At 37.4% G+C, this 25,991-nt stretch overlaps 1 protein-coding gene across 2 annotated transcripts in view; it reads right to left on the bottom strand.

The window, feature by feature from the left end:
- The window catches only part of MCTP1 (multiple C2 and transmembrane domain containing 1), a 285,371-nt gene that overhangs the window by 71,994 nt on the left and 187,386 nt on the right, over positions 1-25,991 (bottom strand). For both annotated transcript variants that reach the window (XM_086480292.1, XM_086480293.1), the window contains 5 exons: positions 25,678-25,780; positions 23,454-23,556; positions 22,994-23,095; positions 22,574-22,648; positions 20,612-20,731 (listed from right to left, as the gene is read on the bottom strand). In XM_086480292.1, the coding sequence (XP_086336418.1) occupies positions 20,612-20,731; positions 22,574-22,648; positions 22,994-23,095; positions 23,454-23,556; positions 25,678-25,780 (503 nt within the window). The remainder of the gene's footprint in view (positions 1-20,611; positions 20,732-22,573; positions 22,649-22,993; positions 23,096-23,453; positions 23,557-25,677; positions 25,781-25,991) is intronic.

Here is a 25,991-nt window from a genome sequence, read left to right as displayed (position 1 = left end):
CAGCAGGAGTGAAAACTAAACTTTTTACTGGAAGGACCATTTGATCTTCCCAGTAAAGTAACAGGAGAATGTTTCACATAATATACATAAATGGAAGTAAGGTTTAGAACTATAAAAATAAATTTTGAAAAGGCTGTTCTGATGATTACAGTAACATCAACTACTATTATCCTTAAGTTACCTAAAGGTGGGGTTACTTCTGTGTCTGCAGCTAGATGTTCTTCTGGTACAAATGCCAAAGTTGGGTAGCAAACCCATTGACTGATGGCATTAATACACTTAATTTCAGAGTAAAATGACTGTTCTGGTCTGTGAACAAGTTAGTAAAAAGTTCAGTAAGTAACTGGCAAAAGACTTTATAAGATTTTAATAAAGGAACACAAGATTTGTTGATGCAATAAAGATGCACAAAGAATTCATTCAGCAAAAAAAAAAAAAGAAAACAATTTTAGTGGGATTCCATCTTGGCATCCTCAAGATGGGTGGTAACTGCTGCATAAACACCTCAGATCAAGGAGAAATGGGATAGGAGTAGTGTTTCATGGATCAACCTGTAGGTTGTTGTGAGGTTTCCAAACAAACCTGTTTGTTGTTTTTCAAATAGCTGTATATTTAGTTTACAGGAGGGGCTCCTAGTTAATAGATTTCTTGATACAGATGGGTGAAAAAAAATCTGGTGACCTTCCTTTTATGAAGGCACAAACAACCTGAGAGGGCACAGCTATTTCAGATAGCAGAAAGCCAAAAACAGAGCAGTGTTTACATCCCACTCTAAAACACCACCACACCAAGACCAAAGATTTCAGATCACAAAGAACCAGCCGTAAGCCTCTTCAGTTCTGTTCTCTTGGACCTTTATTCCACTACGTTACAACCTCAGGCAAAGGCATCCCGACACCAGCAAAGGAAGACCCCCTTCCCTAGCTAGGACGGTACTACACCAAGGACAGAAATGCACGTGGCAGTGGGGATCCTGCCACAGCCCTCCCGATGTCAGAAATGCCGAAAGCAGTGACTTCTGGATGCCGCCAGCACTGACCTGGACTGAATGAAAGTGCCATTGCTAAAACACGCCATCCTTTCTCCCCTAAAAGAACGATGTCACTGGCAGTCTGGCCCAGCAAACCAGTCTCAGCAACAAAATACATGAAATCTGATTTAAAAAAGGGTGTAAGCAAGTGGAGAATCCAACACAGTTAAAATCCTGATGTAAAAGTAGCCTAATGAGAACAGAATCCGTCCACAGATTTTTCACATCATACAACAAAGTAATACCAATAATCCCCTAAAACAGTACTTCAATAATGTTTATCTGTGTCAGATTTCAAAAAGAAAAATACATTAAAAGTAGGACCACAATACTCAGTGTCTGCTTCGTGAAAGCTTGTGATTGCATTCCAGTTTTTTTTTCCTTTGAAAATTTGATCTTGTGTCTTGACAGTGACAAATCGCTGGTTCTTCGCTCAGTGGACCTTCCTGATAATAGAAGATATTCTTCCCCAAGAGAAGGAATATTTCAGGTAAACACATTCACATGCACTGAGCCTGTCCTTTACTGAAAAACAGTTTGATCTAATTGCTTGAATGTTACCACAGGACAGAACATCTTAAAATATATTACCAGGTAAATTTTAAATGGCTATTTTTCTTAAGATATCATTCAGAATTATCTGTGAAATTTAAGTTTTACACCAAGGTAATAGCCCATGCACAATGAGAGCTGTGTAGTATTTATATTCAGAATATTCAGAATAATTCTTTAAAAATAATTAGTTCACTTAAAAAAAGCAGGAAGCGAAAACAAGGTTGAAAAACCCAAAATTGCACTACAGCAGTTTTAGCATAAGTTTATCATGAGGTATTGTTTTATACCCTCACTTAAGATTTTCTTTTAAGTTTAGAGGAATCTACCGTAGAGGCGCGTAAGTGTATGTCTCTGTAATCTTTCTGCCACAGACCCTGACAGATTTCTGCCTACTGCTATCTAACTATGAAAAGTTTAAAAAGATAACTTACAGCATATCCTCCAGACAAACAGTTAAATGGTTTCCTGTCATGTTTTGTGTAGCCTTATTTTTCCCACACACTGAGAAAAGAAACACAGAGAATGCTATACACTGAAAGAAACCTACCAGCCATGCCTGTATACGGTTAGCTTTTCCTTGCGATACAAACTGATACCTGTGTATGACCTGCATATAAAGTACCTGACATGAATACGCGCATTGCTGTGAGGATGTAATAGAGATTTAAAAAAATAAAATCATACTAAAACAAGATTTTTTTTTTAATATATAGATGCAGAAGCATCATTTCCTCACACCATTTTTTTTTTTTTTTTCCTTCTCCTGCTATACTAGTCTATGCTTCGGTTTGACATAAGTCAGTCATGATGGGACCCTCCTCCTGGGCGTCCTGCTTCCCTCAGGGACCCCCGTGCTGGAAAATGACTCCCTTGTCTAACGAGCTACGATATGAGCATTTGCTATGAACAGCAGATGCCTTTCTAACTTGGCCACTGACACGACAAATTGAAGCAGGGCCTTCAAAAACAAGTCAGCTTTTCTCACTAACCATGCGGCACTTGCCCAGGCAAAACAACCAATAAAAAATACTCACTTCTCAGTTTTTTTAATGCTTGGGTTCCTGTAACAACTTGAAAGATGAGGAGGTTTGCATTTTACAAAAAAAAAAAAAAAAAAGAAAACCCAGACAAAGAGTGGCTCGGTGTGTGTGGGAACTCAATCTGTGCCTCTCTTCTCCACGACAAAAATGCCTTCTATTCTAGCGAGAAAAGGGAAAGGCTGGAAACTCCCATGCTGATAGTCCTGATCTTTTTCTACTGCTACAGTGAGTCAAAGGTTAGTTCCCTCCCACCTGCATCGCACTTTGATTCTTCTAACATACATCCAAGCATTCAAACAATACAATTAAAAACCAGTTTGTTCATGGGGGGCTCTCCCAGACATTCTGTCTTTCCTTCTCAAATATCCCAGTCCAGCACACAGACAAAATCATTAACTTGTACATTAACAAGAGCTTTATATGATTTTTTCTTCTTTTAACCCTGCTTACTGAATGTCAGTAAAATTAAATAAATCTTAGCAAAATAGAGTAAATGTCAATGGTTTTATTCAGCATGCAGTGATCATGGGTAAGGGTGACAATCATATCTTCTTTGGTACGATCTCTTAGGAAAAAGTAGTAGACCCAGACACATTCTGCACCGAGTGACAGAAGAGCAACTCCAGAGGAAAATAAACTGTCATTTTAAGAGATGGTGCGCTATCGCTGAGTTCTAGAAATGGAAGCAGTGATTTTACGAAGCGTATATTGAGGCAAAAAAAAAAAAAAGTTAAACTCTAAAGATAATTTGCAGAACAATTTTCTATCTGAACAGCCCAAGATTTAAAAATAATGCGAGTATTACATTCTTTGCTATTGCATATTTCGCAAGTTGAAAAAGGAAGCAACAGCAGCATTGGTAATGGGTCACCTCCCCAGCACTGACAGTGGGCTGATACCCTTCTGGGATGGCCTGATCCTGCATGGCAGTGGTCTCAGTGAAACTCAGTCACCACCAAGCCAGCATCCAGCTACTCTAGGGACAATTGCTGACTTGAGTAAGTGTTGGATCAAGCCCATGGTGAGGAGGATGAATAGAGTTTGCTTATAGTCTTAGAGTTCACCTTACCCAGCAGCTGGAAGAGACCATGAGTGTGCAGATGAGACAGAAACACAGAATTACGCTCATGTGTTAATACCTGATGGACAGTATGTTGAAGTGAATAATTATGAGAGAAGAGGTTCCTCATGACAGCGATCTGTTGTGCCTTCCTCCATCCGTCCCACAGAAAAAAAGGATACATCTTAAGAGAGAAGTGAGTCACAAGGCCAAACAACTTAATGCGTAATCTTGAGGCTACTGTTTTGAGATCACAGATTGTCATCAAAGTCTGGAAATTATGCAAATAGTACTAGCTGCATTTAGAGGTCTGCACAAGCAAAGGCTTCCCGACCTAAATAGTAATTGTGCCTCAGAAAAGGCAGTGATTTTTTGCGTGATGCAAGGGTGCTACCTACAGGCTTGAGGGAAGAATGACATCCAGGGAAGATTAGGAAAAAAGATCCTATTTTTATGAGGAAATAGGACTGAACTAGCATTATCACTAAACTAAATCCTTCTTAATTTCAAGCTAAAGAACATACGTTTTACTGAAATTTTTTAAAATCCATAATCCCAGAGATTTTCGGTTAACCCAAATTAATCCTAAATCTTACAACGGTGCTTATGTTTTTCTATTTTTCTCTATTTAAATAATTTCCAATATAATGAAAAATAGGCTAACTTTCTTTTTTAATCAACAAACATTAAATAATCTCTACACTTGTCTAACACACATATTTCAGACATATTTTTGTTGATAAATAATTTTGGCCATAACTGTTGAGAGTTCACATTCAAAGATCACAATTAGTGCTTGGTCTTGTAAATGCATTAATTTCCCAGACAGGAAGTATTTGTACCATGTAGCACAGAAATGTATTTCTATCCTATGCCTCTTGTATAATCAATGCTTCATTCAACACAGTGCAGCCATGCCAAGAATTACTTACAATAGCCTAAATACAATAGTACGCCTGATATTTTTGAGATAATGAAGAGATGCTCGGGAAGCTCCATTAATCTAAGTGCATGCTTTTTCTTCCCTGCCTCTTTCACACATTCGTCTCTTCCCCGAGCAGGTCAGATATGGCAAACACTTATGCATACGTGTAAATTTACTCCTGGGGACAGCCCTACTGATTTGAATTGAACTTAATGATATGAATTTAACAGCACAGGCTCAGTTTGTTAACTTTACAGAACGAGGGTCCCTACGGTGTGCCCACTGCCCCGCAGACACCACCGCAGTATACACCAGCAGGTAATGACAGCAGCAGCAGCGTCCTCTTGCATTTATGATCGGCTAAGATTCAGGCAAGCCATGCAATTCAAAAGTAGCACATTCTGGCTTTCAAAAAAATTCTGACATCCTTTCTTTCCTTTTTGTGTTTTTTTTTTTTGTTTTGTTTTTTTTTGTTTTTTTTGGTGGGGGGAACAGTTTCACAAGTAGTATAAAACCAGAAAGAAAAGATAAAGATTATTAAATGCATTTTATATTACATAACGTATATTTTACCCCCTAGTTATAGAATTCAGTACTTCTGTATTTCAAGTCTGTATTTTTATATCCATAGTGATGAAAGGACATCACCCTGTCACAAGTACAACTAGATATGTTTTAAAATCACTGCAATGCTATAAAAAGGGTTATTTTAAAATAGGTCTTTTTTGTGTCCATTTGTCGAAATCCTGATTACTTTTTAGGGAGCAAATGTCAAGATATATTTTTATTTGTATCAAATTGTTATGATATTCAAATTAATAAACTGACAAGCTGAAAAAATGCTTCATTTTACAGTGTCAGTTGAACAGAGCACCTAGATTAAAGCACTTTTCTGAAATAGTCAGGATACATTACTACGTAATTCCAGCTTAGCTAGACACAATATTAGAAAGAAAAAAAAAACAAACAAAAAACCCAACATAAACTCTAGTTAAAAAAATATCTCAGAGAAGAATCAACTGATGTATGTTACAGAATGAAATAAAAAGTACTCAGCAATGGTATATAACTTCTGCTTTATTCCTAGGCAACTAAAATATCTCTTAAGTATGAAATATATTGGTCCTACTAACACTGCTACTGATTTGAGATTAAAATTATTTTGTAAAATATTCAATTAGCCATTATTTTCAGATGAAATTTCAAGACCATTTTTACCAAAAAATATCAGCTATTATTTTTCTTATTTTTAGATATTGGGAAAAAAAACTGTTTACATTACTTTAATGACATCCTACATATAATATTATAATTACATCACAATTAAATGAGCTCAATTCTATTTTAATTAAGAACATAATCCTGAATAATTTTTTTAATAGAAATGCCTCACTATAATTAAACTGTTCAGAGGACACTTAAATGAACGTTGAAGAGAGAACCATACAAGCTGCAACAGTATATTGAAAACAACTTCGCTCTGAAATTAAAATTTAATTGATTTTGAAATACTTTATGCCTCCTATGTAGTTGTCTGTAAATTACTTTAAGTTGTCTTTCCCTCTGATTGAACTTCTTCATATTTTCTTCAGTTCTCCAAACTGTTAACTGCATCGGAAAGCTCTGTGAGCCCAGTCAGTGGCAAAGTCTATGGGCTGGCTAGAGAAACACTAGTGAAGGGAAAAGTTCCTACCAGCTTCCTCATTAGGATAACTAAATTTTAAATCATATGCCTACAACTTTTTATTAATTACTTGCCTGTGACAAACTAATGTATCAACATATAACCTCGCTTTGATGCCTTCTAATATTTCAGATGCAAAGATAAGGTTTGTTTTTTTCCCCCTTGTTAAGATTTTCTGAATCCGTAACCGGTGTTAAATTCTTGCAAAAAGCGGGGATGGCACACATCTACAACCCCCCTATTTTTATGATAGAAGGAAAACAATTACTTGTTGATTATTGCAAAAATGTTTCTGATAAGGAAAAAAAATCAAATCAGTCACATGCAAATGTCATTCTCAATTTTGCTGCACGCATCTGCATTAGAGGTATTTCCAACTTTTAAAACTTAACCACTATTACAGAAATCATAACTGACTTCTAATGTAAAATAATTCTAGTTAAATATTTTTACCCTGCTAGAGTATTTCACATGTGTCCTAACATTCATTTCTTCTTTGAATTGCTGTAACATTATGTTGCATGAAGTTCCTACCAGGAAAACTGCTATCACCTTTTTCTTTGTGCTCTTCCCTGAAATATTCACAAAGTTCTTCAGAACAAAAATCAAAACTTAAAAAATAAAATAAAAACCATTTCCTTTATGAAAGCTCAATGACCTTTGACATCATTCACTATTTACAAACCCATAAAAGAATAGATAACAAATATATGACTCACAAATTATCAATTATGAAAAATAATCTGGGGTACAATGCTACACTAATGCAAAAAGATGGATTACTTGTCATAAACCAATAAAGCTTTTGTTTGCGAATCCAATATCTCATTTCTTTCCTTCGTGCGGGGAAACTTAAAATGATTTTTAAACTGCATTAACTTAAAAAAATGCAACTATCATAAAGGTGAACACTGAAAACACCCCCAGAAATAATCTGTCATTTTTTAACTGATTTATATTTTATATTCAACTATCAGTTCTAAAAATCAAGTCAGCAGTGACTAGATCCATCATAGAGTGAGCAGATAGTCCTGTACTTTAGGAGTACATGGGGGTGTTGGTTCTGCCACCCAGATTTTAAAGTAGTCTCAAGGAAGTGCCATATTTGTCATTGCCAGGCAGACAACAGAATTTAATCAGTCTATAACGACATTTTAGAGCACAGACAGCCTGTTTTGAAGCACTCCTCCTGCATCAGAATTCTTCAAGGCTTCGGGTTTACTTTGCTCTCTGTAATTTGGGGGAGGGGGATATTTCGGGTTTTTAATGGAAGAAATGTGAGAAAGAGTGGATGTCTGTAGAAAATAAAATAAATAGCAGCCTTGGAGTACCACAATGCAGTGCCATCAGCTGTTGAGGGGTTACCTACTAAAAACCCTGGCCAGTGATGCAGCAGAGAATTCATTACACTCCCTGACTAGCAAATGACAGGATTGCTCAAATCGGGAGATAAACTGAGATGAGCTTTATTTCCATCCAGAAATCACAAGCTCCCTGCTCGGCCTTTTGCCTTCCCTGCAAACTGTGAACCCAGTGCTTGTGGCACACCGTGGAAAGACACATACCGGCAGAAATGCTACTGATGTTTATAAAAATAACTGCTGTGACTCTCAGTTCTCGTTTAGTTTGTGACGGCTTTTTCACATATACCTTTTGCTCTGCCTGTGCCAGAATCCACAGTCGTCTTTGGCTCACTGACTTCAGTCCGACCAAGTGGAGACACCTGATTTAAAACACTGCCAGCTACAGTTCTTAACCACCTTGCACTGTGAGAAACAGTTGAATGATTTAATTAAAATAATTTAATTTAAATTAGGCGCATTAGACATTGTAAGTAAAGGAGCAGAAGGGTGAGTGCAGTGATCCGGAGGCAATGAAGCATGCTAACCAGAGATTCCCAGGTTCAGATCCCGGGGTCAGACAGGCACTCCCTGCTCCCAGCTTCAGCTGGGAGTGTGCCTGGAGGTGGCTGCCTCCGCTTTTGGGAGAATGGAGGAGCAGGGTTGTGTGTCGGGGGGGATTAACTACATTGTCACTCACTAATGACAGCTGCCAGATGATTAGAAACCACATTAAGTTCTTAACTTTAACTTTGCTAATCAGCAAGATCAAACCCCTACAACTGGGTTGGAATTTTTCTATTTAAAAAAATAAAAAGAAAAAAGAAAAAAGAAAAAAGAGAAAGAATATGAAGCAAATAGTTTGCGTGTTTGCTACCTAATCAGAACGTAAGGCAGCAAACAAGCATACATGCATAAAAATGAACTTTGACAGAATGAAATACTCTACTTATTTGGACCAGCTTCAATAGCACCATTTGCAAGGGCTAGGCTCTCCTTTGCATAAAGGACAAAGGTTTTAAACAATTAATATTATTTCTCCCTATTAAATGCTGACAGTCAAGAAGGAACCAACAAAAAGGAAATTTTATTTAAGTATTTTGACATCATAGTCTTCAAGAAAGTGGAACTTCAGAACAGTAAAGCTCTGCTACATTTACTGTGAGAAAGCAAAAAGAATAAACCTTGTAGAAAAAGATCCAAGTAGCCTGTACCATAACCATTCACTAGGTAGGCTGTTGGTCAAGCCAAAATACATACAATCGCCCTCAGGAAACCTGTAATTTTGCCATATTCCCCATATAGACACAAGCCTTACTTCTTCACTATCATTTTAAAAGCAAATTCAAAACGGACAGTTAATAGTAAGAAGAATTTTTTTATTTTTTTTTAACTGATGACCCCAATAAGGCCACTTTCTAAAATATAAGGGTTACCCAACCCTTTTATGGCTTTAACAAACTCTTACTTCTGCCTCCTATTCCATACAATGCAGACTCTATTTGCACCCATGTGATACTAAATTACAGATAAAGTTACAGCAAATTTGTTTTCTCAAAAAGGCAGTGAGGCCTAATATCCCTTGAGTAATAACAGCCTTGTCTTTCATTCAGCGGTAGAACTGGAATAATTTTCTCTCAGAAACAAACGTTTCTCCCCGCAACAATAGGGCCGTTCTTGCTGTGCTGAATGGGACGCGGCTCGGTTTGCAGGTGCTCCGGGGAGAGGCAGGAGGGTGCCTGGCCGGGTGGGCAGCCCGGGCTGCGGTAGGTACCTCCAGCATGCTCCACCGCCCGTTAGGAGGGCTGAACGAGTCCTCCACTCCAAAAAAGAGCAGAGGTACACTCGGGTGGATCAATAATTTATACAGTTGTATCTTGTTCATACTGATGGAATCAAGGCAGCTAATAAAAACCTGAGGCAGGCTTGGAACAAAGCAAAAATCTCTTAAAAGGTTAAAAAACCACAACTCACACCCAAAGTGACTTTTGTATGTGAAAGGAATACTGACATAATAATGACCTACCAGTGCACTACAGCTATTTTCCAAATGCTCTAGCTAATAGACTGTGATGAATAAATAACTTTTTAATGTGTTTCACTGGAGTTGCACCAGGGAATATTAATATCCAGTATTAAAAACACTATTCAGATTGACGTGAAGCTGCCATGCTATGAGTACAGTGACGTAATAGAGAAACAAAGCTCAAACAAGGGACTTCATTAGTTACCCCTCCTTTAAAATAAATCTCTCCAAAATGTTTCCATGTTTACATGCTACAGCACTGTGATACTATTCCTAAAAGATGAAAATCAAGCACATTTAGGGAAATAAGCATTAAGTGTTGTTAATGTGGCCTTACGCTGTTAATCATTATCTTGGGAAAATTATATTGTGTTTTATATACTAATACTATGACATTTTTATTAACTCATAATCCCTCTGCTAACAGTGGTGCTTTAAGCAAGTAATAATTAAGATGGCAGCAAATATTTAAAATACCTACTTTTAAATTTTTCAGCCATGTTACAGGGATATGGTATTTCCTGGTAGTAGAGGGCCTTTAAGGGCAAAAAGCAAAAAGAATACTGTATATCAAGCAAAAACCACTCATTCTTTCTTTATTAAGGAAAACAGGCTTAAATAATTCCTTACAGTATGGAACATTCATCTTTAAAGGAATTAGATTATTTTAATTATTAAAAATACACTTTTCCTGGAAATCGAAGAATTTGCCATTGGAAAATACTTTCAAATACATACACCTGTGCTCTCTGGTCTGAGATAAGGAAGAGATTTTTCCTCTCCCTTATAAATGAGCACCAGAAAGAGGCAGACCTCAGGAGAGACAGAGCGAGAACAGAAGTCTCCTACAAGCTGACTTTATTAAGATGAGAATAGTCCAGAAAGGGGCATCTCAAGCTAAATAGACGTCACGCGCTCCTATACTTAAAGGCTGAGGAGAAATATTAGGAAATAGCAAAAACTCATGCATTAGTCCTGCCAGGGCTACTTTTAAAGTAGAGATTTACCTTTGGCTTAATATGTTTACCCCTCAAGTTATGATTTAGAGGAGACATCCTGAGTGCAGAGAATCACAGATATGCATTAATATTGGCTTGATTTTTTTTTTAATTATAGCTTTCCCAAGTACACAGTTCCTGTAGTTATGAATGCAAAATATGTATTCAGTATATCAAAACAGAATTAATTTTATCCACTTTTGAGCACATTGCTTTGCTACCTTTTTATTTTTTTAATGGGGTTAGAAGTGTCTGTCTCTGTTCATTAATGAGCAGTGTCTACTTACAGAGGCCAGTCAATTAGAACTGGAATACAGGCACGTCTAATCACAGCTACTATACGACTGTGGAGAGAAAATCATGTCTCCTATTCAGCTAGTGCTGCACACTAATTGCCCAAGAAGTTCCAACTGCATAATACCAGTTTTAACAGATAACTTCGCAGTGCGAACAATAGCTGCAAGAGCAGTGGTCAATCTCAAACAAACAAGACTAAATTACGTCAATTTTTTTGCTTTTGCAAATCAGTGGGTTCTCAGAGTACTTGTGTCTCTGGAAAGCAGTTGGTATCTTGTCACCTCAGAGCTACAGTAATTGTGCAGATGTTATTCATGGAAATGCACAAACTCCAAAGATCTGCCATGCAGTTGCAAGTCTATTCAGTATCGGCTGCAGCCATTTGGCTTAGAGTTATTAATTATTTTTTTTCTCTTCAGTAACAATTCTGGTCACAACATTACTTAGGTCCACTGGATAAATGTTAATAGTTATTCTGGAATAAATAAAATCTACCAGTGAAATCAAAATAAATTATGCTTTTAAATTATGTCTCCTTGTTTATTGCAAAGTAATAAAGAGATTTTGGGATATAAACACCTATTATTTTTCTTTTTAAAAATAAACAAACGAAACAAAAAATGCTATTTCTATCAAACAACTGGCTACGAGGTTTACAGGCTTTTTATTTCAAGGTCAACTGAAATCCTCCTTTCCTGCAGAAGCTAAATTGCCTAAGCATGACACTCAGTAAAAATTTAACATTCTGTCCGCACTCTGAGGGTTTCAACTATTAAAAGACTACCTAGACAACATTGTTTCTTGCATTAACACTTAACTAAAAGGATCTTTGAGGTGATTTTTGCTCCTCCCTATATTGCCGTGACCTGTACAAAAAGTTACTGCGCAAGACAGGCCACTGGAAACACCCAGCCTTTACAAATAACATGGCTAAGGCTATGTAAGGCATTTCTTCACAACTTTGCGACCTTTTGCCCTTTAATCAAGAAATTGCAGCAAACATTCTGCCTAGATAGTGACTGGCTTGATGCAGCCTTGTCACCAAGGTCTGCAGCCGCTGCCTTGGACCAACATGCAGGAGGGAAAGGTGGAAAAGCATGTGGGAAGGTAGTTCAGGGAAACATCATTTTTTCTGGAACAATGGATTTAATCTTAGTTCTTCAGGTACAGAAAACACCCTGGGTGGAAATGTTTACCGTGACTGAACTGTATGATAAAGATTACGTTAATAACGTGCTGTAGAACTCATGTCTAATTTAGAAGAAAAAAAAAATCTACCCCTTGTGAACTTCTTAAGTATTCTCCTGCAACATCGCACTTCAGTGGTTCATCCTTTTGAAATTAAGACTGTCTACTCAGTACACAGAGAGATGCATTATCCCAAGCAAAGGATAACTTCTAGCTCTACTGCTTTTTCACTCAATCACAATGAAGCTTCCCTAAGTGCCAAAATAAGCAGCTTTCCTAGTGTAGCTGCAAATACCCAGTTCCTCCATAGGACTTTCCTACATAAATCGTAATGGAGTTGAGCTGAAAACAAAGCTTCCTGCATGGGAAGTCCACCCCATGCTGAGAAGGCAGGCAGAGGAGCCACAAGAAAGGGGAGAGCAGTACGACCTGAGAGGAACAGACTAATCATTCACTTTTTCTGACAGTTCTGCTGGTCTTGGATATCACCATCACAAGAAGCATCACCATTCACCCGTTATTTCCAAGTGGGAAGCAAGCTTTCAAACTCTCTCTGGTCCAAACCAGCCATTTTTAGAATGGGAAGCACGCAGCATCTCTCTTTTGCCAAAAAGGTAGGATAAAGCTGTGGTACGTGGCAGACAGTCCCATTTTAGGAAAAAGGGACAAAACTTTTACAACGGTTACTTAGGGGTGTTTTTCTTTTGAGGCTTTACTTACAACACCAATAAAACCAACTACTGTGAGTCATATAGCAAGGGTGGCACTAGTAGAAGTATGTTCTACACCTTTTCTATATTAACAGTCTGGATTTCATCTTCTGCAATCAAAACTGAAATGATAAAATTGCATGCTAAACAATATAAGCAGGACAAATATTTTCATGATGCGTATTTGAAACATTAGGAAGCTACCCTAAGTGTTTTCCCTCCAGTAAAATCCAGCATATTGAAAATTACTTGTTTTTCCTTAATTCTTCCACCCAGGTACAGATGCTTCTAGTATTACCTACAGCTACACACCTACTAAACAAGTGACTACTCTATAGAGATAAGCACACTGAGGAATCCTTAAGGAGCATTAAAAAGAAACTGGTAGCTTCATTTCTGAACAGGCTGTCCCTTCTAAGCCTTTTGCACATTCTATTTGCAAATGTGTTGATGGATTGATTCACTGTTCGGCCTTTCTTCCTTGGGCTTTTCTCACTAGCATGCAACATATCCGGTCATTGCTTCTTTCTTTACTACACTGAAACTTTTTTGCAAAACATTAAGTGATACTATTTTAAATATTGAACAGCCTAGTAAAATCAGTGTGTCCCATAGTCCTTCTACTTCAAAGCAAACCATGTAATACCCACCACTGCTAAAGTGAAAAGGAGGTAAAACACCCTTTGTTTTTAGAACTTTTTAGGCAACACTAAATACTGAACAGTAATAAGCAGTTTTTCTTCACTTCTGTAATTTTTGATCAACCACATTTTTGTGCATCAGACCTTTTGGTGTATCAAGCTGTAATAGCATTCTAAAAGCTTTGATAATCATGTATCTTCAGTGGAAAGTTGTCATTTTTCTATGTAGAGAGAAAAGGAAAATAGGTGAGAAGAATGGGCTGGTAGTGAAGAGGGAAGTCCAAGACTTGGGATATCAATGCTCTATTTTTCTACTTCCTGTTTGAGAAATCATAAAATAAGGAAAGTATTTCCCCACACTGCATAGGTGGTTTTGAGATTGAAAATTTTAAGTTCATGAAGAACTCAGAACGGAACCTACGTAAGTGCCCAAAATAGATGTGCAGGTAAAATAAACACCTCAGGGAGCAATTAAAGCGAGGGTAGGAAGGCTCTGCAGAGGGACCTGGACAGGCTGGATCGATGGGCCGAGGCCAATTGTATGGGGTTCAACAAGGTAACAAGCAATAGGACAAGAGCAAATGGCCTCAAGTTGCACCAAGGGAGGTTTAGATGGGACACGAGGAAAAATTTCTTTACTGAAAAAGTGGTTAAACATTGGAACTGGCTGCCTGGGGCAGTGGTGGAGTCACCATCCCTGGAGGTGTTTAAAGGATGTGTAGATGTGGCACCTGGGGACACGGTTTAGTGGGCATGGTGGTGTTAGGTCAACGGTTGGACTTGATGATCTCAGAGGTCTGTTCCAACCTAATGATTCTATGGTTCTATTTTAGACAACCTGGTGTGGGTAACCCAGTCACCTGCATGGTGATGGCAGAAGTGACACAGAACCTAAGGCAGACACATGTCCTCCTGGAACAGCAAGCAGCTGAGCAGCACACAGGATGCTCTTGAGTACCGAAAAAGGCACAAAGTCTGTGCTTAGGCAATGAATCACACCCCTAGACTGGTTTAGCAAGTATGCATTTACTCCGTGAAGGAAGTAAAATGAAAATTACTTTTAAAAAACAAAATAAAATACTAACATAAATTTTTAAGTATATAAATATTGCCCAGGCTTTCCTTGTATCAGATTTGCAAATACAGAATGTGTCACACACAAGAAGGTGCATTGACGACACCAAGTATTTCCATGCCAGCATCATTCCTCAACTGCTATAGGTAAATACAGAGGGTGTTTTTAATCACTGTGGTGCTGGTATGTTCTTTGGGTATGACCGGTTAATGGATCTCAATGGTCATATATACCAGGATCCACTATTTTTTCCTTTTCTTTCCTATCCTCCTTTCTGAAACCTGGAATGCAGTATAACTAAGCTCAAATCCCTCTGTACTTTTGCAGCAGTCTCACATTAGTTCTGCCAGGCTATAGAAAATCAGGGAAGAGGAACCAGGGTTTAGATCACTTTTCTTTTTGTCTGCTTAACTTCTGAACAGTAAGTTCTGCACAGCAGTCTGGTCTACTTCATTCTCTTTCCTGCTGGTGAAGATACAGCTGACAAAAAGCTGAAAGAGTCTCGCACGTGTGTGCAAACTGCATCAGAAATGAAGCTTGTACCTGGCCTTGCCACTGCCATGTCACTTTACCTCTGCAAATCTCTCTTTTGAGAACAGGCAGTTTTGACAGCAAGAGGATTTTTTGGAAAGGCTGTTCTAGGATGTAAGAAGTTTTTGCAATTACTTTACCAGAGCTTCTTCCAATTTCAAATTCTAGACAATAGATGGCAAAGAAAATCTGATGGTCAAGTTCACCCAAGTTTAGTAAAAAGCAATTTGAAGGTGTTTATAGATTATATCCTCAAGAATGCTATCAACAATGGCAAAATCTATGAGCTCTTAAATATACCTGCAAAATTCTGATTCTCCTACAACTACAGTGTGGGGGGAAAAAGGAAAATACTTAAAAACCGACACAAGTGCATTCACACTTCTGATGGTACCACATCAAGTTTCTCCCAAAACATAATCTCTGTCCTTCAGCTTTGAGTGAAAGTTGCTTCTGAAATACATACTTTTTAACAGGAAAAAGATAAGCAAGTTGACAAAATTACTTTACTGTCTCATTTCCTGCTAGGGATCAGCTCTTTTTTCTCCTGTTTCCTTCTCGGTTTCAGTTCATTAGCATGACACCACCACAACTAACTGGTGTACGTGCAAGAGAACTAACACTTAATCAAAAGCTAGGGACACTGTTATGTCATTTTCACACATGAATTGTGTAACATTAGAAGACAAAGCGAAGGTGAGCGAGACCTGACAAATGAGTTGGATGCAGGGAGAGTCATTTTATCAATATTTCAAAGCCTAAGAGAGAGGAGTATTTTCTACGTGCAGGTGTATACACGTATAAAATGATCCAGAGGAATAAGAACAGGAACAGGAGAACATGTTCACAGAACGCTTTAATTTGAGGACATACTGAAAAGTACGCGTGTGGTCGGGTGAGGGTACTCTGCTTCCAAATGAGAAAGGAAACAAGTTTATTTTATGAGTAACAGTTAAATGTTCAAGCAGGCAATTAAAGTGCTTTACTGAGGCCATTTTGGGATACCAAACACTTTGAAGACTATATATTCCCTCATATTTCATGTTCAATGTTCCTCTAAGTAAAATATGTGGTTCCCTTTAGTTACTCAGTTATGAATTGTACTTTAAAGGCAAGGGGACATTTTTGATAATGCACATCTTAAACTTCTCATTAAACTACCAAATTTAAATTCTACCTTTTTGTGCACTCTGACATTTTTGTCTGGCATTTTCATTAATTTTGCGACATACATAAACGTAGCTGAAATGTTAACTGATCAATACTTTGTCTCTCTCATGTAGCACTAGAGCGAAGCTCCCCAAGGACCACGCAGCAGTACAGAAATTAAATGTGTAAAATATCAAATGTTAATGTTAAACACAGCAGCACTTACTGTATAACGACTGAAAAGGCTAAAAGAATTCCAAATGGACAGATGGTAGCACAAATTATCTACAATCACATTTAAAGATTAAAGTTTGTCCCGTAAAATAATTCATTGACTCACATTGAAGTGTGTCCTTTTACTGATAGCTCAGTTGTCCAATTATTTTTGTGCTCATTACAGTGAGAAATGACAGTATTGGAAAAACCGAATGTACACTTTTTTCCCCCCTGCATTGCACCCACTGACATCTGCAAGAACACAAATGTCTGGTCAAGAAGCTGATGGAAATTAGGCACAATTTAGTAGACATTTCTGTGCCCACAGCAGAATTATCTAAAGAAAAAACACCCACTTTTGCATGATCGAATAAAGTTCTTCTGCCTGAAACACACCATATTAATTACTGAATTAAAAATACATAAAAATTAACTGCTAAATATTCCAAAGGTCTGTTTCAAATACCGAAAATCATATGAATTTACAGCAAAAGTGTCTCTTATGTATTCTATTCTTTTCCATTGCATTTAGGTGCTTAAGAAGCATAAACACAAGCACGTAACACATTCTTGATCAGCCTCTAGACATAAGAGGGCTATACATGATATATTAAAGCTGTTCTGGAACTGAAACATTAATTGAACATTGTTGCTATATGCCTCCTTTATTTAACAGGAAATAAATATGGAAAAGGAAGCGAGAATATAAAATCTTCTGATGGTTCAAATCCAAAGTCACATTTTAGCCAGATCAAACTATGTTTCATGAGCTCTTAACAAATATCTTTGAATATCTGAAAAATAACAGCTAATAATATGTCACAGTTACACCAGCACAAAAATGTAAAAAAATTGTGTTTGGGTAGCAATTATTCTTCTGCTATGAATTACTGAGGCATAGGAAAAAAAAAAAAGGAATCAAAACCTTAAGTCATTCAGACAAAATCCCTAGTGGAGGCAATGAGTTTACAAAGTGCAAGAGAAATAAGTAAAATATTGTTTAGTTGAGGAAATGCATAGTCTAGAACATTGAAAACTTAGGTTCTAGGTTTCTGTACTTCTAGGTACAGCATGGGCAACACCGGTCATTGGGCTGGTGCCTTCTTGAGAAAGAACCATGCTAAAACTTTAATAAAACATCTTCTTTCCTAAAATGTCCCAAATAACATAAAGGTTTGAGACAGCTAAGTTCTGGAGTATAAATAATCAGCAAGACTCTTCAATGAGCACTTTTCGTCTCAATGACTTACACTGTGACTCTCCATGGAGAACGACTTCAAAAAGAGCTGCAGAGAACTCTTCACTGTGCGCAGAGCATAAAGCTGATAACTGTGGCTTATTACAGAGTCACCATATTAATCAAGGCTTCCTGTGGGTTTCCAAGGGCAGTCCTCCTTTCCTGATCTCTCATTAATTACAACCAACTTACTACATTTCTGTAAACTGAGCTAGCCTCTCCAAATTTCTTCACCTGTTGTCTTCCACAACGGTGGCCACAGCAGAAAGTAAAGGCATGGGGTGAGCTACAGAAAAGGGTACCTGTAATTGCAACGCCAAGAACTTGGGGCAATGGGAGATCTGAAAAATCAACCCCCATATACATAACTTGTGTGAAACGGCTGCAAATCTGTATCAGGACATGGTCCATCAAGGTACGTCTTCAAGTCCAACAGGAAGGAAGATATGGTTAGTTTAAAACTTTACTTCTCATACACTATTTGTTAGTCTGCCTACAGAGGTGGAAAGCTCCAGAACGGCCTATTTCTCATCTCCTTCCTGGCACTGGCATTTCACTGTGACATTCTCCAACCTCCAAGAGACAACTTCAAGAGGAGATACAATTTGTATAACAGTGAAGAGATGAAAATGATACATATAAGCACACCTTTTCTATAGAATCTATTAAATTCCAGCGTAACCTTAGTGCAAGCATAATTCAGCATTACATGCACAAGCGAACCACTCTCAAGATTTTTCAAGGGCCTAAGATAGCTATGAAACTCCAGAAACTATCTAAATCCAAAACTTACGATCATGATAGAAGTTCATGTAGATTTGGATAGTTGATTTGGATAGACAGTTCACTTGGCTAACAAAAACGTATCAATGTTTTCCCCAATAGAGGGATGATTTGATTCTTGGACAGAATAACATCAGCTTGAAAAGCACAGGAGACACTCTGGATGCAGAGCAGGAACACATCTGTGAAGTCACAGCACTGGTGCAGATGTAACGTGTCCATAACTACCACAACCACTACACAGCAAAACAAATACTAAAATGAAATTAAGAAAAGGAGGCTTTTGAGATATAAAGACATATATGAATATATATATATATAAATAAAATCAAGAACATGTTTCTACTGCAATACACTATAACCTAAACAATGATGTAAACTCATTACAGACCTTCCCGCTCAAATTCAGTGTTGTATGCATTTCCAACTACTTATTATGACACTGAATTTCCTCTATGATTGGAAACAATTACAATCTCACAGTGACACAACTTCTTTCATAGCCACAGCAGCACATCATGAGACAAAATTAATTTTGTCTGCCCCAAAGAATAGGATGTCTTTCATTTCCTTTCTTCCACCAATGACTGGTGGGTGCTTCACATCTGTATTAAAATCAGACTTGGACATATGAGTATTTACTAACTGGAGCAGTAACAGCAACACGAACGTTCGAGTTTTATGTAGAAACATGCAATTTCCTATAAAATTTTGATCAGTTTAAACTGAAATAGTAACAGATCACCTTTCTAAATTAAACAGTAGCAAGTACGTTTAGATTTTTGCACATAGTGTAGTTACTACAGGCGTCAGTAAAAGTATAAAAATCCTGAGAGTCTGAACAACACATGTATCTCCTGTAGTCTTGATGAACTTTGCAACCAAGGACCGACAGCTTGCTGCCATCCCTTGACAGGCTACAGCATGGTTTAACAAGTCATTTAGTACAATTTGAGCCCCGCTAGCAGAAACCTCCTGCAAAACAGCATGATTTAGCAACACACTAGAGTACCCCAACTTTACTGCTTTAGTGCAGCCAGCTCCAATGCCTGGTTTGATGCCTCCAAATTTGAGGCACCTGAGCTTTAGGCACCCAATCTAGGAGTACTGTCAGCAGACTCCCTCTATAAACACTCAAAGAAAGAATGAAAACATTCCCTGCTCATATTCATGGTGGAGAGGCTCAAAACTTCAGTATTTCAGCCAACTTAATAAATTTAGATATTCCAGAAAGTGTGTCCATGTATACATTTTTACTCCTGGTGGGATGGACTCTTTCAGGCAAAAACCAAACAGGGACTCTGGTCTTGTTTGTAGTTCATATGATTTTGAAAATAAAGAGATATTCATCTGGGAAACACAATGGAATCTACAATTACGCTTGGAATTTTCAAAATTTAACAGGAAAATAAAGGTTAATATTAACGAAGCTAGTGTTTATGGAGAAACAGCAGTTTCATTTAAACTGATAAAAATTGAATTCACTAAAATCTGAACTATGACCAGAACTCAATTTCTAAAAGGTACTTGTGCGTTTGCATTAATGATTTTAAAATTGGTTTTATTTGTGGGTTTTTTTTTTCAGTAAGGAAGCAACTCTTTGGGTCCAGAGCTTTGTAGTTATAAAAAAGTTACAGGCGTAACATATATTGCTATGTGGAGGACAAAATAACACTAATTTTATATTCATGATATGTAAAAGCATTCAATTAAATATTCAAAACAAGTTTTAGAGTAAATATGCAATATACAAGGAGGCCAAACAAAATTAGTAAATATGCAATATATAAGGAGGCCAAACAAAATTTAACAGAAATAATGCGCAAGAAGCTCAAGACAGATCCATACTTCACTGATTCTGAGTTGTGTCACTTCCTTGTGTTATTTGTACAACTATAAACTAAAACCCCCAACTTTCTATCTTGTTTGTGTGACATTTTAAACCTTTTTTTTTTTTTTTTTCCAAAAAAGTGAATAGACATAATTTATGGTTCCTTCATAATGCAAACTTTCAAATAAATTAAAAAAAAAATCAGAAACACCGCCCCCCATCAGCACTGTATTATGCCTCTGTCTAGAACACAGAGACAGCAGGGTGATTAAAAATAATATAAAGATGATCATACCAAAAAAGCAGCGAGACTTCTTGGGGGAGAATCCCAGTCAAAGCAACTGCTAATGTAGCAGGCGGCATTTATGAGCACCATGATACAACGCTTCATCCGGCTAAAGTTTCTTGACAGTAGCTGTTAAAAAGATGAAAGAATGAAAATGTTTCAAAACCCCAAAAGCTTCAGAAGAGGCTCATGCTTACAATACTATCATTCTTAATTTCAGTGAAGACTGACAAAATATCATGTTAAGCTCTCTAGGTCACAAATTGAGAAAGATAGTTTAAAATCTGGGAGATGGAAGAGAGAGAATTTGTTAGCTATCTCAACTGGTAGTTGTTGAATTTAATTCTAAATGGTACACAAATTCTTATTCAATTTTAAAAAGTCACTTGCAAAATTTCACAAATTATTTGTTATTAACATTTCAGAGTTTTATTAAGTAGGCAAGACTTTCCCTATTCTGAAGTGCCTACAAATTTTGTCCATTCTTAATAAAAAGATGCTGTAGGACACTAACCTGAAACCATGCAATATTATTGCTCTAATCCAACTAAGATCACATGGCCCTTTACATCCAATTTTTCCTTCACTTATAACAAATCTATCTGCTGTGATGTATTTTGACCACCTATTTTTAAGTATTTATCAAAGTAACTTTAACTGCATACATTTAAACTATACAGAGATGAGACCTAACAGTGCTGGGTTTTGATTCAGGAGAATCCTTAAATCCTCTAAAATAGCAATATACTGGACCAAAAAGAAGTTAACAAATCAGTAAATGATTTAATTTGCATATTGAGTACCACAGAAAATTCTAGGCAGGCAAGACAACCACTCTCAGAAAATGTGGATGTTTTAAAATGCAACCACATCAGTCATACACAAAGATTACCCCCCGCCCTAAGTGGTATTATGGTGGGGTATCCCATGGAAGTCAATTTAAAACAACAAACAAAAAAACCCACCCCAAAACCAACCCAAAGTGGGTGTGTAAAGTTAGCCCATTCTGCAATATGCAAAAAGCACAATGCCATTTTCTGTGATGATAGTGGGAAAAAGAATGAATCTAGAATAAAACGCCTTGCTGTTTGTTTGCTGGAATAGTAGTGCAAAATGCAGCTTTAGCAACTGCATTATGCACCAATAAAGAAAGAAGTATTTTGCCTCTTGAAATCTTTTTTAATGAAGTACATCATACAACTGATATAAAATTCATCCAGAAGATAATTTAAATTGCACTCAAATCTACCAGCTTCCAGAAAAATAAAAAGAGGTTTTGAGACCTTTGCCTTTTCACTGCTAACAACAAATTCCTTGCTCCCACAGTCCAGCCAAACGCCCAGTTCTCTCCATATAAAATACATCATTCGTGGAACATGACAAACTGAATCAGAACTAGTTCAAGTGGAGAAAAAGATAAGCTGTGTTTTAAAATATTTTTTACCAAAACATTAAAACTGTGAGTGGCAAAAATATCCATTAAAAAAAAAAAAAAGAAAAAAAAAGGGTCCAGACATTTCCTACCCACAGAACTCTCAAATACATTGCAGAGTTTTAGTCTGCTTTCACCTTTGATTCAAACCTCACTCGACTAACTTATTTAAAATTTGACTAAAAGCATGCTGAAAGAGTCTCTGCCCTGCAACAAATGGAGATCTTTTGGGTCAAGGTTAACAGCAAAAATTTATGCTAGACTTAGTTTACATGCACCTGTGCTATAATCTGATATGTGTGGAACCTGATGGTTTCAACTGTGTTCTTATTCACGTATTTCATGGAAATTAAGCTGCAATTTATAGAGGAGACACAGTAAACCCATGTATTTTGTTTCTGCCTTTTCTGACCTATCATATTCTTTTGTAAACAGGTAATGAAAATGTTATTCTTTACCCTCAGCTGTATGATACCAGATATTTGGATACACTTGATATTAAGGCTTTTGGAAAGGATTAGTGTTTCCTTACTCTTTACCTGTTTAGACAGTCTGTTTTCCTCTTCAATGTACTTCTGTTCTTTGGGCATTAAGGTTCGTATGCTGGCTTTCACCTATGCATTAAAATGCATGTCAGTATTTCAAGCTTACTCACTCCTTACTAATAACACAAGCTTCAATTTGCAAAAATTACGAAGTTTCAAAGTCATGGCTGCCAAACCCGGGAGACACAAACATACACAGAGGCATGAGTTGCTGCTCCTTACATTAGCAGCAATAGCAGCGGCAGCAGCAACAAAAAGAGTGGGTGTGCCAGGCAGTGGCAGAAGAGTATTCTGTAGTATACATCAAGGTTTAGAGAAAACGAGGAATGACAGAAATTCTCTACAAATCAGGAACAAAAGCTTTCATGAAACTGAACTCTTTAGCAGTACAAAAAAGCCAAAGTTAAGACTTACAGCATTAAAAATCACATCTATTTCAAGATAGATGACCCCCTTTGTTGGCCCTGTCAGCTGCTTGTTTTTCAAGACGTAGGCTTTCTGTTCACCATTTTGAATCTGCAGGAAAAGGACATGACAGCCGTCTGTCTCGCGGTCTCCACTGAATACACCCCCCCGGTGACCCCTGACCCCCAGCTGCTGAAACTGACAGAGAACCCAAAACAACTGTGGCAAGTCTGACAAGTACCTGTTCATTACCAGGACCGAGTCTGTCAGGAAAAATTAACTATCATGGGATTCAACATGGCCGTGAATTGAGTATGTTAAAATTTTAGTGTTCTTATTACAGACCTTGGTTGAGAAATGACAGACACAGAGCTGCAAATCTTTTTTTTTTTTTTTTTTTTTTTTTCTTCTTTCTTCCCCCCTTCAGCAGGAAAAATTCAGATCAGTATGTCAGGTGAATGAAACTTACAGACAGCAACGGTATAGCAACTTTGCCTAGGAAGTCAGCGCTCCGATCGCGGTCCTCGTCATAAACTGTCACTTCAAGCACCGAGTGGATGTCTTTAATATTGCTACAAAGGGAGAAGCACAACACAGAAGAGAGAAGAGGTCACCTACACCAGTGGGTATCAAGGACAAAAGCACAGAAGGTTAGCAAAACCAGATACCCCTTGCTTTTCCAAGCCATGCCAGTCAACAGAACTTCAGTAAATGAGGTATCCCTCCATATAACCAAAATGCTTTCTAAAGGCTGCAGCGCTCAGTCGCTCTCTGCGAGGCTTCCCCAGCAGAAGTTTTCCAAAGGGTGTTGCTTTAAATCTCCTACCTGGGGTTTGCGCTGTGTGAGCTGCAAGGAGAGCCAGCGCGGAGCAGCGCTGGGGGATTCATAGCCTCGAGCAGCAGGATTGAGAGCCTCTAAAGGCCATCCTCTAACACTGCTATCCTTGCAGTAATTCTTACTGCAAATACTGTGGAGTCTGTAGGTTTGTAAACAAAAATAATTACGAGCTACACGAGCACCTCCTTGCACTGAGAACAAGCTCTTTAATTCTGAAATCCTTGCTTAATTACAAGTATACAACAGTCATTACAACAAATTAGGAACAACCAATATGAAATGATCCATTTTTCAGCTACTAGTTTGGGGTTTTTTTGCCTGCGAGCTATTAAACACTCCATCACCATGCTCACAAATGTCACTGTACACTGTAAACCCTCAAGTGAAAAATTCACATTCCTTACTTGGAAGAAAAAAACAGAATTGTTTGAGAGAACTCATCTTTGATCAAATGGCTGATCCAGGAAACATGAATTCAAGCAAAGCAGTTTCACTTCAGTAAAATACACGCCTCCAGATGAAACTGGATTGCGAGCCCAAAATTAATTTACAAATCTGAGGATAAAATAGTCAATGCAAATATACATATAAGAGAGGTGAAAAGTCTCCTTGAAGGCCTTTTGAGTTTTTCTATTTAATTCCTGAGTAGTCTTTTGTCCTCTACAAAACCAGGCAATTTCTTATGCAGTGAACACTGTCAAGCAGTAGAGGTTGATTAGCTATTGGCTCTATTTGTAGATAATCAAAAATAAATTAATGAAGAATTTAATGTGGTTCTGCAGATACACAAATGAGAACTATGTTAACAAGCTAATGAGAAGTATCACTGTTGTGAGGTTTTTTTTTCTTTTGTTCTGAGTTCATTCCTGAGAGCTTACTGCAGGGTAAGAAAAGCTATGGATGCCAAATATATGAATGACAAATTTAGAAGGGAAAAGGAAAGAAAATTAAAATCAGACTGTTTTGAGATCAAGAGGAAAATATAGCATTTTCATTTATGATAAAGTGAAATAAGTGTACCCAAAGCTAAAGCTTCTACTAGTTTTGCAGTGGACTGTTAGCCGATTTCAGCATCAGAGAAACCTGCAACTGATCTGTTTTCTACTCACTGGTGTTGCACTGCAGTCAGACAGAAGCAAGGAGAAAAAGATGTCAACTGAGCAAGACAAATAACAGGAGTATTTTGTTTGTGGAAGACTTTTTCCTATTTTGTCAGAGTCTTTTACTGTCTTCAAAATAACAGAAGGATGAAAAAACCCAACCACGTCACTGCCCAATAAATGAAACGTTTAAGACTGCATGTACCCAACAGCAGCGCAGCACTACTATTGCACTAGAAGGTATTGACAGAAGCACAGCTGGTAAAAGGAAAGAACAAGTGGAAAGCACCTGATTATAATTCACAGAAGTATGAATGCATTTTAAATTCCTTCTTTGGTATAGTTACCTAATGTTTATTAATGTCAAAACCCACATTTTAATGAAGGTCATAACCACAATATCCTTTTTTCGACCCAAAACTTCACGGCCAAATCCCACGTGATGGATTTGGCCCTCAAAACTCTCACTGAAGCTAGCAGGAGTCCTTAGCATTACTCATATCTGGTTTCCAAGAAAGAGATCTCACTTTTTAACTTTAAAATGGTATCTCTAATTTTTTCCACTTTTTTAATCCTCAAAAATATTCAGCTGTTTGGTTTAGAAATATCAGTATGTCATCAATATCCTTCTTCAGAATCAGCAGTAGGTATCTTCGATTCACATGTATATCCCCTCAAAACTCTATCCCTCAAAAAAACCCCAAGAAACCCCAAATCCCACCGCCCCCAAACACTCACAAAACCCAAACACCTACAATGTGAAGATTTTGTTCCATTCCGGATTGAGGTTCTTGTAGATGGTATGTGTCAGCAGTCTGTCATTGTTCAATTCAACTACACAAAATGGGTCACTTTTACCTATAAGATAAAATTTGGAACAAAATTTATGAACTAGGAAAACCCACCATGAGTAAGGTTTAAATAAAAATTAGTTTTGGGTTTGCTTTTTTTTTTTTCTTTTCCTAAGCTGCACTGTAATTCTCTCGGGAATTAATTCAGGGAAGTCCTATGGTCTGCATTATATTCAAGATGATCATAACAAGCTGTTCATCTCTGTAATCCTAAAAGA

This window comes from Leptosomus discolor, chromosome Z, assembly GCF_034619465.1.
Source record: "Leptosomus discolor isolate bLepDis1 chromosome Z, bLepDis1.hap2, whole genome shotgun sequence".
NCBI classification, from domain to species: domain Eukaryota; kingdom Metazoa; phylum Chordata; class Aves; order Leptosomiformes; family Leptosomidae; genus Leptosomus; species Leptosomus discolor.
The sequence above is the reverse complement of the archived record's forward strand: the minus strand, read 5'-3'. Positions and strand labels throughout refer to the sequence as shown.